This window comes from Elephas maximus, chromosome 9 (assembly GCF_024166365.1).
Source record: "Elephas maximus indicus isolate mEleMax1 chromosome 9, mEleMax1 primary haplotype, whole genome shotgun sequence".
In the NCBI taxonomy this organism is placed as follows: domain Eukaryota; kingdom Metazoa; phylum Chordata; class Mammalia; order Proboscidea; family Elephantidae; genus Elephas; species Elephas maximus.
This window is the reverse complement of record NC_064827.1, coordinates 92,234,349-92,249,217: the sequence shown is the minus strand read 5'-3', so window position 1 is coordinate 92,249,217 and position 14,869 is coordinate 92,234,349. Positions and strand designations below refer to the sequence as shown.

At 39.1% G+C, this 14,869-nt stretch overlaps 1 protein-coding gene across 3 annotated transcripts in view; it reads right to left on the bottom strand.

Moving 5' to 3' along the window:
* Positions 1 to 14,869, bottom strand: part of PCSK5 (proprotein convertase subtilisin/kexin type 5) — a 492,175-nt gene that overhangs the window by 390,458 nt on the left and 86,848 nt on the right. For all 3 annotated transcript variants that reach the window (XM_049895206.1, XM_049895204.1, XM_049895205.1), the window contains exon 3: positions 199 to 312. In XM_049895206.1, coding sequence (XP_049751163.1) covers positions 199 to 312 — 114 coding nt within the window. The remainder of the gene's footprint in view (positions 1 to 198; positions 313 to 14,869) is intronic.

Genomic DNA, 14,869 nt, shown 5'->3' with positions numbered 1-14,869 from the left:
TGAACCAAAAACATACAGTATGTTCAAAAAAGATCCACACAAAATCATAGGCAATTAACCAGTCTCAAACGGTGGGCCTTGAAATAGGAAAAAGTTCATGTTCAGCATTTCATTGTGCTCTCAGTTCCAGCCAACGCTCCCTGCAAAACACGAGGCTAGGTGATGTGGCCCCCAGCCAGCCTCTCTTTGTGAGCTTACCATATACCACATGCTTGGCCACTTGGGATCATTGAAGTAAGTCGACTGGGCACGACTGAGGTCATAATCCCTCTTCGTCCGTTTTTTTACCACTTGCTGTTGGATCCACTCCACCTGCCAAGAAGAACATTTGGTGAGTGTTCAAGATCCATTAGGGTTAGCACGAAATAAATGACAAGTCTAGGGCATTTCTTACCTCTAGTCAATGCTGTTTAAGTCACAGGCTTCATTTCTCGTGACCAGAATTTCTGAGTCCAAGTGCTCAGAAATTCTCTAGAAACCTAGTTCTGTTTGATTGTTAACACAGGCAGGCTTTGTAGCCTTTTGTGACAGATTATTTAAATCTTTCAACAACGTGTTAGCCTTTTAGCTTTTCCAGAAAGCGTATTTTATTCACAATTTATTACAAATTGATAGTGTTAATTTTTTAAGATAGAATTTTCATCCCTACCTTACAATAAGGGTCAGAAAATTTTTTTCTATAAAGGTCTAGATAATAAATATTGTCGGCATTGCAGGTCACACCATCTCTGTTGCAATTACTCAACCCTGCCACTGTAGCGTGAAGTCACCACAGATAATACATAAACGAATGGGTGTGACTGTGTCCCAATAAATCTTTATGTATGAAAACAGTGGTAGGCAGGTTTTGACCTGTAAGCCATAGTTTAAGACCCCTGCCTTATACTCTATAAATTCAAAAAACATTCTGGGATCACAAGTTGTATATAAAAAATGTTCTGGCATCAAGAGTTGTAGGATGACAAATTTTACAAACAGCTTTATACAATATAAAAACCACCAAAAAAAAAAAAAAAAAAGGTGGTAGTATGGTAGAAAAAGCATGATTTGGGGAATAAGAAATCCAAAGCCCTAGTAGTCTCTCTGCACATAATTGGAGAAGTCACTCAATTTTTTGAGCAATAGGCTCCTTGCCAGTTCTAAAATCCAAACCCACTACATTTGAGGAAGTCTTAATATTTAGCCATAACCTTTGCTTAAACAAGCAACTGGGAATTTTGAGTTTAACACAGAACTTCAGTCTAATGGTAGGGATATGTATCTATGGGGGTATTTTTCAAAACAGATAATCATTATTGTAACATAAAAACAAGCATGTTGCTTTTTCACCTGAGCATCTCAAATGCAGTATCAGCCCCGGTGACTTTCTACAATTGATTCCTAAATGCTCCTTTGTTTGATTTCTTCTGGCAATAACTAATTTATTTACAATGTTCCAAAATGTTCTATTCCACCATTTATCACAACACTCCACAAAAACAATTAAAAATGGGAAAGTAGACACTTTGTAGTCCACTGCCGAGATTCTGTATCCACCCATTCGGTAAAGATTTCTAACCCTCTCTAGCCTACTTGATTAAAGGCTTACTGGAGTAGAAAGGATACCAAGGTACTGATTAACAGGTAAAATATAACAAGCTCAAAATGCATAGCAAATAAAATACCAAGGTCAAAAGCCACATTAATACATTTCTGTGGCTCTCATACTGGGACATATATTTAACAAGGATATTGGGACGCAAGATGAATACAAACAGTAAACCCCAAGTCACATCACTAACAAAGCAAACAGAATCACGTTGTGCCCTAAATAACTACAGAAATCTATTTATGATTAGGATCACAGCTAAGCATCACATATGTGATATATTAAAACAGTATAGTGCAGAAAAAAAAATCAATAAATGAATAAATAATATTCTGGAAAATAAAAGTATTTTTGCTCCTGTTTTAATAAATCTAGACCAAGTTGACTTTGGCAATAAATCACTCATTCTACACGCACACACCCCCACACCCCCACACCCCCACACACATGCACACTCTCTGGACTGAAAGTACTTCATCTCGTTCTTTTATGCTATTGAACAATAGTTGTCAGGGAAGCTAATGGTGATCTTTTCTCTCCCCTTTTATTAAAGAGACTGCTTCTTAGAAACCGTAATATATAAATTAACTAATGTGATACTTAAAATGTGTATATTTTTTAATGAAGACAGTAATTTTTAGTTGTGTTTCTAAATACTCAGGAAAAAATCAATTTCCTTCTCAAAGTAAGCAGAAAGCATGGGCTTGCATGTACTTTTCCTATTTGAAGGAAACACTTTAATCTCTTCATTTCAGACCATCTTTCTAAGAAATGAGTTTCATTCATTTACTCATTCATTTATTCATTTAATAAACATTCAGTGCCTACTGTATGCCAGGCACTGTGCTGGGAATATAGAGATGAATAAGAATAGGGTCTGGCTTTGAAGGATTTCCATTTTATCAGGGAAATTCTGCAAGTATCACAAGTATCTTTGTGAATGACATCTGGCACAGGTTTTATCACTGTATTTGTTAATTAGACCATTTATGAAAATTTAAATTTTTCATATTATATTTGCAATCCCTACCTTATATAGGAAACCCTGATGGTGTAGTGGTTAAAAGCTACAGCTACTAATCAAAAGACTGGCAGTTCGAATCCACCAGGCGCTCCTTGGAGCCCTATGGGGCAGTTCTACCTTGTCCTATAGGGTTGCTATGAGTTGGAATCGACTCAACCGCAATGGGTTTTAACCTTATATAACTGTCTATACGTCTTATGCCAATTTTTTGAACTATTTTATCTTTGCATGTTTGGTAGAAGAAGGCAGCAGATCTGTTTAGGCAAACTCTTTTCAATTAATCCTACATCGGCAGTAGCCTTTCCTAACTGAGCGCCGATAAATTCTGAACTGCCAACTTATATGTGTACACAGTCTCTCTCCAGTGTGGACTCAATGAAGAGACTCCTTGAGAACAAGACAATCAATACTGAGTGGGAATGGATAATTGTAACAATGACACTGAAAGTATTCATGTTGTCACATGTACACCCTCAAACAGAAAATGGAATGAGGATGTGAAAAAAATCAAGTAAGAGTCATCTGCTAAATGAACTATAAGTACTAAAATTGGACTAAATACCTTACCAAACAGCATCTCTTCTGTAATTTTATAAAACAAAAATGCTTAGTTACAGGGCTTGGTGCCTTGATGGTGGCACAGCGACTTGGCATCTAGCTTTGACTACCAGTCACTCTGTCTGATCACAGGGCTGCAGTGCTCAGGAATAGATCAGCGGTTATTTTAGTGCCAGATACCATGTATTTTGCCTTGGTGTTTTATGGGTATGAGTAGATAGCCACATATTTTTTGGAAAAGGGAGGGGGGGAACAACACTTCCTAAATGGGAAGGTTTCTATGACTAGAAAGAGCATATTTATATTTTTAAAATTCTATCCATAAGTCTATCCTAGAGCCCTTTAAGGAAAAAGATCAGAAGTAATGGATTATCCAGATTTCATTTTCTGCCAAGGAGCCCAAATGCAAAGAAAAACACTTAAAAATTCATTTTCACAAAACTATGGTCAAATCAAGAAAGGAGAAAAACTGCTTTCGCTCATTGGTTTAACTTCTAAAAGTTTTCTTTTCCTGTACATTAAGTGGGGAGCCTGGTGGTACTGAGGTTAAGAACTACAACTGCTAAACAAAAGGTTGGCAGTTCAAATCCATCCACTGGTCCTTGAAAACCCTACGGGGTAGCTCTACTCTGTCTTGTAGGGTTGCTTTGAGTTGGCATTGACTCAATGGCAACTGGTGTTTTTATTATTATTATTATATTTTTTTTTTTTAACACATTAAGGAACTACAGCTAATCCAGAGTGTAAAAGCCACAGGACCAGGAATCATCATTCTATCTTCTATTAATTTTAACATGTACATGCTACATGCTTTTAAGCCTCCTTCCTTTATTCACAGAGTTCTCTTCTTTGTCTAAAGAGGTTCTCTTTCATCAAATCTGCTCACCAAGCAAAACATGTTAGTTGGTAAGTATGGGAGCCTGCCCCATAATCTTTGCTGAACAAGAACCCACATCTCCTTACTTTGAAATTTACCAACTTTTTGACACTCTACAAGGTGATAGCAATTGAAGCCTATCAGCAATGATGAGAAAAATGAAATAAAAAAGCAGCTTAGACTATTTTGCATTACATTTTAACACAATTTAAATATTGAGAAAAGGTGGGTAAAGTATCAAAAAGAAATGGCTGAAATCTGGGGAGCTTGGATTACAATGTTGTATTTGCCACCAGCCACCTGTGTGGCCTTACAAAATCTTTGTGAGCCTCTTTTGTCTGTAAACTGAGAAAAGACAGGCTAAATATGCCTTCTAACCCCTTTCTTCTAGCTTTGAAATTTTATCTATATAGCCCTCTTCTCTGATTTAACTGGGAATAAAAAGTTTGCATTCAAAACAATGGAGAGGTGAGGTCAGCGGATAAATGGTCTTCAATCATACTGTGAAGATGCATGATGAATATTTAGAAAGGAGTGTAGTGAATTATATTACTCATTTTGTGATTTGAATAAAGCAGTTGCCAGGAAATAAAATGTGGGATTTCACTTTTATGGTGGGGGTAGGGGGGAAGAAAAGATTTAACACCCCTTTTTTTTTTCTGGGAAACCCTGGTGGCATAGTGCTTAAGTGCTACGGCTGCTAACCAAAGGGTCGGCAGTTCGAATCCACCAGGCACTCCTTGGAAACTCTATGGGGCAGCTCTGCTCTGTCCTATAGGATCGCTATGAGTCGGAATCGACTCCACGGCACTGGGTTTGGTTTTGGGTTTTGGTTTTATTTTCTGACTTTGAAAACAATAGACAAAGGGCTGCCTTGATGACAAAAAGAAAAAGAAATGTGTGAGTTAAGTCCTTACCTGCCTTTTGCAATAGAAGAGGACTGATGAAGAGATTTTACTACCAAGAGATTGCTCCTAAGCCCTAAAATTGGAAGCAAACATATCCCAGAAGTTTTCTAAAACTGATCAAAAAACTGTGGTCAAGAAATCAGAGTAAAAGAATCAGAAAAATCTAGTGAAAGTATGTGTTTAGACAAAGATTTTCTATTCTTTAAGTCTTGTTCCACCTAACAACTGACAATTGGTGAGTTTATAAACAGTTTTACGCGTCACTTAACGTCCACGATACTACAGTTGGGTGAAATAGGACGATTTGAATGTTGTGCGAACAGCTAGTTTATTTAAGGCCTCAGCAAATACTTCTGCTGCCTTCACATCAGCACTGGCAGACTCACCACCCACTTTCATAACATGCAGCGAAAAACGTCAATATGGTAGCCTGTTCCTGCTCCTTAAGCATCTTGAACAAGCGTTGTGCCTTACCAGTGATCATCAATGTGCTGAGAGGGATTTACTTTTGTGTCTGTTCCTCAATTCACACTATTAGCAATTTCTCCATGTGGGATATAGGTCCTGCTCGAGTTGTCCTTAGCTGAAGCCGATCCTTTAACAGCTTGGAGGATTTTTTCGTTGTTTTTGAGGTAACAGCCGCTACGTCTCATTCTCCAACTGGAATTTCTGAACTCTGTTATAACCTCAGGGGACTATGGATATATATGCAGTTGGATGTTGCCTAAAGAGATGTTATGGGGCACACGACTGTATTCATATTGGTATTTGATTTAAGAATCATCCTTTTTCAGATGAACATATTAATTGTTTCAATTCTTCTTATTTTTGACAGCTACTTGAGAGCAAAATAAGCATGACTTTTTATTGGATGGGAACATTTTACTTGATTTGCTTGAGACAAGCATTTTGAATCCTATTTAATGATTGCCAACATCAGAGACTTATGTAAGGGAATACATTGGTCAGGGATATGGAGATCATATGAGTTTTGACAAGTCATTTAGAAAGAAGTTGTAAAATAAGTATTACATGTACTATAGAAGGTGATACAAGGCCAAACTGAAAAACTTGAATATATCATACAGTTTATACTTAGTTGGCTTTCTCCAAATGAGCCAAAATTTTAGCAACGTGTCATCAATTTAATCTTGCCGTATTGTGCTCAATGGAAAACTCATAGCATTATTGCTATAACTTTATTACTGTTACTCACGTGCAGAGAATTAAAGCCGTATTTCTTCACTTAAAATACTCCATTATTATTTGCATACTTCTAAAGATTTAATTTTCCGATTTGTTGCCTATTTTTTCCCTTCATCCATTAAGATGATATGTGAAAGGAAAAAATAAAATGAAAGCAGTGAAATTTATTCCTCACTCTCAAGCCACTTTTGTTTATTTGTTTACTCATTCCAAAAATTCATGCCTACTATGTGGCAGGGGAAACCCTGGTGGCATAGTGGTTAAGAGCTACAGCTGCTAACCAAAAGGTTGGCAGTTCAAATCCACCAGGCGCTCCTTGAAAATAGCTCTACTCTGTCCTATAGGGTCGCTATGAGTCAGAATTGACTCGATGGCAACGGGTTTGGTTTTTTTATGTGGCAGGCACTGCCATAAAAGCTAAAGAAGAGGTGTGTAAAAAACAGACAATTCCCTGGCCTCAGAAAGTTTTCATTTTAGTTTGAGTCAGACAATAAACATGCAAATAAATAAGAGATTATACGATAACCCTTCATAGTGTTAAATGATGTAAAAAAAAAAATAAGGTAAGGAGATAGAGAGTGATTATGGAAAAAGAGACTACTTTAGATAAGGTGGTCAACAAAGGCCTCTTTGAAGATGTGATATTTTAGTAGAAGTCTGAATAATAAGGAGCCAGGCATGTTAAAATCTCAGAGAAGACATTATAGGCAACATGACCAGTGACAGCAAAAGTCCTATAATGACTGTATGTCTGTGTATTTTTATCTATAGCACATCCATTGTCCACAGATACCTATGTCTACGGCAACCACTCAGGCCTAGAGGTGAGCCAACCAGTAGAGCATTTTTCGGTCCAGTGGATGGACGAGGAAGGAAGTTCATTTGGATCATGGAAGTGGTTTCTCAGTGATCCAACAATTCTGGGGTGATTAGTACCTGGAATATGATCTAGAAAGGGAACACAATTTCAGAATGGGGATGTCCCCATAGCTCAACAAACTCCTCAGCTGATTGGGCTAAACTTGGCTGAAAAAGGGCTCAAGCAAGGGCCTCTAAGGGATGAAGCCTAGGGCAGGGGCCCCTCTCGACCATTTCTAGGGGGCAGTACCCTTGTGAAGCAGCCAGTTGAACTGTCCATTACGGATCCTGGCCTTTTAATTACACAGTAAAAATCAGAGATTGGAAGTCATCTAAGCAGCAGAGAACTTATTAAAAAAAAGTCTCTAAGATAGAAAGACTGGGTCCCAAAAGGAAAAGACAGGGGCATAAAATGCAATTTAGCCTAGCAGCAGATATAGAACATTGTACCAGGAACTGGAAGAGATAGGTTTTATGACCTCATACATACCAATCACTACCTCTGCAATTCCATGAAAAAAGAAAATAAAATGTCTTTGGACAAATCTTGCCAAGAAATGTAACATTAAATTAGGATGTACAAAAGCAAAGTAGTTTAGTGGTCATAGTTACACAACATTGTGAATATAATTATTGTCACTGATTTGTACATTTAAAAATGGTTCAAATAGTCAGTTTTATATATTTACCACAATAACAAAAAATAAAAGCTAAGTAGTTACTACCGGAGCTCTGTTGTTGTTGTTAGGTACCATCACACCGATTTCAACTCATAGCAACCTTATGTACAACAGAACGAAATACTGTCTGGTCCTGTACCACCCTCACAATCGTTGCTGGGTTTCAGCCCATTCACTGGAGCTATATCCCTCTCCCCACAAAATCCAGTATGTATTCTTTACACATGCAATAGCTTGATGCCCTCTATACCTAGAGGTGGGTATAACACTCTAACGAAGTTCTTCGCAGAGTAATCCTAATCACTACCCTGGTCACTTTGGGAAAATCGCACAAATTCTTGTTATTTTGTCACTAGCATATTGTCATCTGTAAAATGGTATTATTGTTGTGAGGGTACAGTTGTAAGGTGCTGCACTAAATGCAAGCTGCTGTAGCACTTGGTGCCTTGTATTCTAATTGTATGTTTTCTCTCACTTCCTTCGGGGAAAGAATCTATGTTTTAGTGTCCCTGATCCCAAGGAAAACACACAGTAGGACTTCAATAAATAGGTGTAGAATGAATGGATGGATTTTTTTTACATTGCATTATTACATTTTCTTGGTAGGCATGTCTAGGTTTTCTAGTCATTAAAAAGAAATTGCTGGAAGCTTGAAACATGGGAGAATAAAAAAAAAAGAAGGGCATGCATAATCCTACTAGGTATAATAGGATATTTTGAACTTGAAAGATGGTAGCAGAAGCATGATTACATTACTACCTATGAACCTCGTTGCTGTCCAATTGATCCGGACTCATAGTGACCCTGTAGGTCAGAGTAGAACTTCCCCCAAAGGTGTTCTAAGGCTGTAATCTTTACAAAAGCACACTGCCACATCTTTATGCGGAGCAGCTGGTGGGTTCAAACACCAGCCTTTCAGTTAGCAGCCAAGTACTTAACCATTGTGCCACGAGGGCTCCTTCCAGAAGGATCACAGCCTTGGAAACCCCATGGGGCAGTTCTACTCTGTCCTATAGGATCGCTATGAGTTGGAATCAACTCGATGGCAACGGGCAGTGGTGTTACTACCAGGGTGGAGGGGGTGTGGACAGAACCAAGTGATGCTGCCAGAAATGGTGACACCAAAACAACAGTCTATAAAATTTTTGTGCAATGCTTCAGCAGAAATTTGTTGTTTTTTATAAAAGTATCCCTGGAGTTAGTTATAACAACAAAAAAATTTTCATAAGCCCAACTTCCAAAAGCCAAACCTGTTGCTGTCAAGTCGATTCTGACTCATAGTCGATTCCGACTCATAGGGACCCTACAGGACAGAGTGGAATGGCTCCATAGGGTTTCCAAGGAGCGGCTGTTGAATTCAAACTTCTGACCTCTTGGTCAGCAGCTGAGCTCCTTAACCACTACGCCACCAGGGCCCCACGCCCAGCTTACAAGTATCAATATACCTAGGAGGATAAAACTCTATCCTAATGCGCTTAGATCACAGCTGTCATTATCACCCAATTACAATGATGCTCAAAGTCACATGGTTTCGTCTGCAAGTGCTACAAGCACTTGCTGGTGTTTTTGTTGCTGCCAGTGTTTTCATAGGCACTGATTTTGTCAAATTTTCTCATGTTTTAGCTACAGTATTGAAGGAGCCCTGGTGTCTCAGTGGTTAAGCACTTGGCTGTTAACCAAAAGGTTGGTGGTTCTGATCCACCAACTTCTCCGAGGGGGAATGGTGTAGCAGTCTACTTCCATAAAGATTTACAGCCTTGGAAACCCTATGGGACAGTTCTACTTTGTCCTATAGGGTCATTATGAGTCAGAATCAACTCCATGGCAGTGGGGTTTTTGGATTTATTGTGGTAATTAGCATGTGCATGTGTGTGTGTGTGTGTGCAGGTAAAATGCTTATGCTAATATATTGAGAGAGATTTAATGAAACAGCTGGAAAGATATTCAACTAGAGAAGATGGGATTATAGGTGATTTTTAATTTCTGATTCATCCATTTCTTTTCTTTTTTTACAATGAGTATATATTATTTTTTACTTTTATGGTAAAAAAATAAAATTCTCCATACCCATTTCCTCCCTCCAATCAGGGTGAAACCTCAGATGTTTTATTTGTGTCCTGAGGTTCCTAGACTTTAAAAGAGTCTCTCCTTGTTTGTGCAGCTCCTCAGAGGTTTTGATGTGGAATTCTATGGGCCCACTATCCTCTATTCAGGCTCAGGGACATCCAGCACATGGAGCAGGGCTAGGTATTAAAAGGAAAAGCAGGTGATGTGAACTCATTAAACGCTTGTTGAATGGCAAGATTACAGCCAAAGAATTTTCCATTTTCTAACATGGATTGCATGTTCTTCTATTTTAAACTTTAGGACAACTAACTTAAGCCATGAGAGGAAATTTGAAAACAATTTTGATTGCTCAAGTGTTAAAAGGAAATGGAACTCTAAGTTACCTAAAACTAATTTTACTTTCTGAATGCCATCTGGGGCTAAACTCTCACGTTCAATTAAATGTAATCTTAATAAAACTAAAAAAAAAAAAAAAACCACCAAACCACACCCACTGCTGTAGAGTGGATTTTGACTCATAGCAACCCTATAGGACAGCGTAGAACTGTCCCATAGGGTTTCCAAGGCTGTATATCTTTACGGAAGCAGATGCCACATCTTCCTCCTGCAGAGCAGCTGGTGGATTCGAACTGCTGACCTTTTGATTAGCAGCCAAGCGCTTAACCATTGCGCCAGCAGGGCTCCTTCAATATTGTAGCTGAAACCCCAGAAAATTTGATAAGATCAGTGACTATAAAAACATCAGCAGCAACGAAAACAATAGCGCGTGCACAGAATTCCCTCCTACCTCTTCCTAGGATCAAGGTTATTACTGCATTAGAAACACATAGGCCTGACTTCATTCTACTCTATTTATCTTCTGAATAATCACCTTCTAAGTGATTCGAAAGCCAAGGCAATGTAATTAATAAAATCCACTCAACATTTAAAGTAAATTTAAGTTACATCTCATTTTGCCCTTGGCATAGCTGGAGTTTTAGATATGTGCGAGAACGACAATTTTGCCTTAAAACAAAGCATTTAATCACTCAATGGATTTTTGTTCTCATTGACCAATCCTGCAACTCTATGTATAAATCACTCAAGATATTCCCCGTTTGCAAAAATTGGATGCCCTGAAGTTGTACATCAAGTGAATACAAAGAGGAGTATTATTTTTGTACAGACTGGAGAAATTCTTCAATTCAGCTGAGATTGATATAAAAACTGACAAATGCTGGCAAAAGAAAGGGCATTCATTCTCATTATTTCCTCAAGCAGAGGCCATGGGATAATCTGCTAGTATCAAAAAGTGTGTTGGCAGCTTTCATTTCAATATAACACAACAATTTGATAGCTGAAAAGCAATGAGCATGAATGTTATACTCATATGGGGAGAAACACTCTTCTCTTGCGACTAATTCAGCTCCAACGCACACATTGTCTTATTTATCTAGCTGTTTAAATATAAACAGTGATGGCTTTTGTTTCTAAAGTGTCACAATCTTACTGCTATAACTTCAATATCACTGGAAAAATTTGGTGGTGAGTGTGGAAGTGCAGAATTGAGTATCCTCCGATTTTTTTTATTTCGTTCATTTTATTTTCTCTCTCTTTTTCTTAATGTGAGTCATTCTCCATAATCTGGTACCTTTGGTCTTTACATTTTTTTCCAGCATCTTTAAATCTCTTCATTGTCAAGTTTTAAAACCTTAGAAATTAAGGAACTATTCCACCAATTGTTATGTAAGCAAGTTCTAGCACAGGAATCAAGTGGGTTTGAGTAAAAATCAATATCTTCTTTTCTTCCTATTGCTGTGAGATAAATGTGCAACTTTGGGGGTAACTGCATGAAGGTTGAACAAGTATTTAATAGTTGCTTGAGGATTATCTACATTGTTAAATCCTAAAATAATTTTAAAATTTATAGATGATAGAGAGATAGATAAAAATCAGTTGCCATCCAGTAGATTTTCAACTCACGGAGACCACATTTGTGTCAGAGTAGAACTGTGCTCCACAGGGTTTTCAGTGGCTGGTTTTTCCAAAGTAGATCACCAAGCCTTTCTTCTCAAGCATCTCTGAGTGGACTCTAACCTTTTGGTTAGCTGCTGAGAGCATTAACTCTATATAATGCACTGCTCAGTTCCATAGCTGAAAGACTCCAGAGATGATGGATGGATGGAGGGATGGACGGACGGACAGATGGATGGATGGATGAGAGATAAATAGAATGAAGCCCCCGGAAGGAAGAAGTCTGGATGGGAGACCCCCATGCTGGGCCTCCACTAGGCACCCAAGCAGCAGAGAGAAATGAGTAAGGTCAGCCTTAGGAGAAAGAAGGCCTCTGACTTGGGTGCTCATTATACTTCCCTTTTTCCTGAACGCTAACCGTATACTTGGTAGAGAGGGCAGGGTTGTTTTGCAACCAAAACACTGAAATTATGGCAGCTCTTAAACACCATCATCACCCTCCAAGATATTTAGCGAACAGCTACTTTGTTCAGGGTGGGGGAGACTATACCTTTCAGCCTTGAGGAAAAATATTGTCCTAAATCCCTGGGTGAACAGGAAAGGGGTTGGCATTTTCTTTCCTAACTCTAGTTGCCTGAGGCAAACCAAATGTTTTCTCAATTTGAGTGCTATTCCCTCACCTCAGAAACCACTGACAAGGCTTCCAGCAAGGTGGTACTTGACAAAACTTGCATGTCAGAGTGCATAAAAATCTGGAGCAGGGCCTGATGAGTGAGCACTGGCCAGTGCTTCTGCCAGCCCTTCGTGGAGGCAAGGCAGCACCTCAGTCCCAGCTTCCTGGCAGTCTTCATGAGTGTGGAGGCAGAGGGTGCCAAGTCACTTCCCTCTCCCTGAACTCATAATTCATACCCACCACAGTAAATTACAGGAGTCCTGGGGCTGAGACTCTGTGAATGGGAGAGAAAACACATTTTTCTCCCTGTCGTCAAATCTGACACATTTTCAGTCTGAGGACCCAGAAGCTGCGGACCACCCTCCCCATCAAGCTTCCTCCTTTGATGCTGTGTAATTTGGATGGCTTACCCTGGAGCCTGCTGTGTCAGTGTTCATGGAATTGTGATGCATTTACTACACCAGGGCTGTCAGTCAATTATGTCTGCCCCTCCCTCCCACACACAAAAAAAAAGTTCCACCTTGGCACTAGCACATTCCAGCCCTCGCTAAGCTGGCCTTCACCACAGTTCCCAACAACCGTACAAAGTCTTGGCAATTTAAGAAAGGGCCGTCAAAATTCTAGCACCTGCTGAGTACAATCCTTAGGAACCTCATTCAGTATAGTACCTAGCAGCTCATAATCACGGTGAGGAAAGACAGAAGAAGGTGAGGACAGTGTCCCTGAGGTTTTCTCACCCCCACAGCACAGAGGCTGTGTCTTATCAGAGCAGACATCCAGTAAGGATTTATCTTGCAGTAAAAGAATTATTGGCAGTCCAGTTGTTTTTTAACCCCCAAATACGTAAAGGAGAGCAGAAAAGCAAGTTCCAGTAAAAGGGTTCTCAGTCTCTGAAATGAAGGGAAAAATAACCCTATGCCATTTTCAGATAGGAAGCTCTGGATTTATATTCATGTCCCTTAAATGAAGTTTTTACCACACAGCCAGGATACAAATAATGTAGTTTTTTTGTTTGTTTCATTTTGTTTTAGGTACTCTGATTTCCTTTGTGTAATCACTTGTTATAATTTTAGAAGTATAACTATTTCATATTTTTTTGTTGTTTTATGCAAAATAAAATCTTTCTATTATTTCTTTAACACCTAAGGACCCCATGAAAGCATCATCCTTTACCAATGGGGAAACTGAGGCACAGCGAGATTAAGTGATGTGATCGGGTCACATGGTAGTAAGGTATCTGAAACAAGAACCTTGACCAAGTAAATCCATGTCTGTTTCTTTCCATAGAGAACGTTGGCTCCCTTCTGATATATCCTCTCAGCTGGTGGACTGGATTAGGGGAGCACATTCTATTTCTCCCCCTTGGGGTCACTACAACGTTTCTAAGCCTACAGGAGATAAGTCAAACCTGATCAAACACCTTACTCAAAGCTTTACTGGATGAAAGACGAGTAAAGGAAGGAAGAAAGTGGAAAAAAAGACAGCATAACACCAAAGCTTTTATTATCCATGCAAGGAATTTGAAGGTGGGGTGGTTACTGTCCATTACTCAACTGCTGTTGTTGTTGTTAGGTGCTATTGAGTCAGTTCTGACTCACAGCAACCCTATGTACAACAGAATGAAACACTGCCTGGTCCTGTACCATCCTCACAATTGTTATGCTTAGGCCCATTGTTGCAGCCACTGTGTCAATCCATCTCACTGGAAGTCTTCCTGTTTTTCAGTGACCCTCTACTTTACCAAGCATGATGTCCTTCTTCAGGGACTGATTCCTCCAGACAACATGTCCAAAGTATGTGAGATGTAGTCTTACCATCCTTGATTCTAAGGAACATTCTAGTTGTACTTCTTCCAAGACAGATTTGTTTGTTCTTTTGGCAGTCCATGGTATATTCAATATTCTTCTCCAACACCAGAATTCAAAGGCATCAGTTCTTCTTTGGTCTTCCTTGTTCATCGTCCAGCTTTCACATGCATAGGAAGCAACTGAAAGCACCATGGCTTGGGTCAGGTGCATCTTAGCCTTCTAGGTGACACCTTTGCTTTTCAACAATTTAAAGGGGTCTTTCGCAGCAGATTTGCCCAATGCAACGTGTCTTTTGATATCTTGACTGCTGCTTGCATGGGTGTTGATTGTGGATCTAAGTAAAATGAAATCCTTAACAACTTCAACCTTTTCTCCCTTTATCATGATGTTGCTTACTGGTCCACTTGCGAGGAATTTTGTTTTCTTTATATTGAGATGTAATCCATACCGAAGGCAGTGATTTTTGATTTTCATCAGTAAGTGCTTCAAGTCCTCTTCACTTTCAGAAAGCAAGGCTGTATCATCTGTATAACGCAGATTGTTAGTGTTAGTTCCTCCAGTCCTGATGCCCTGTTCTTCTTCATATAGTCCAGCTTCTCGGATTATTTGCTCAGCATACAGATTGAATAGGTGTGGTGAACGAATACAACCCTTATGCATATCTTTCCT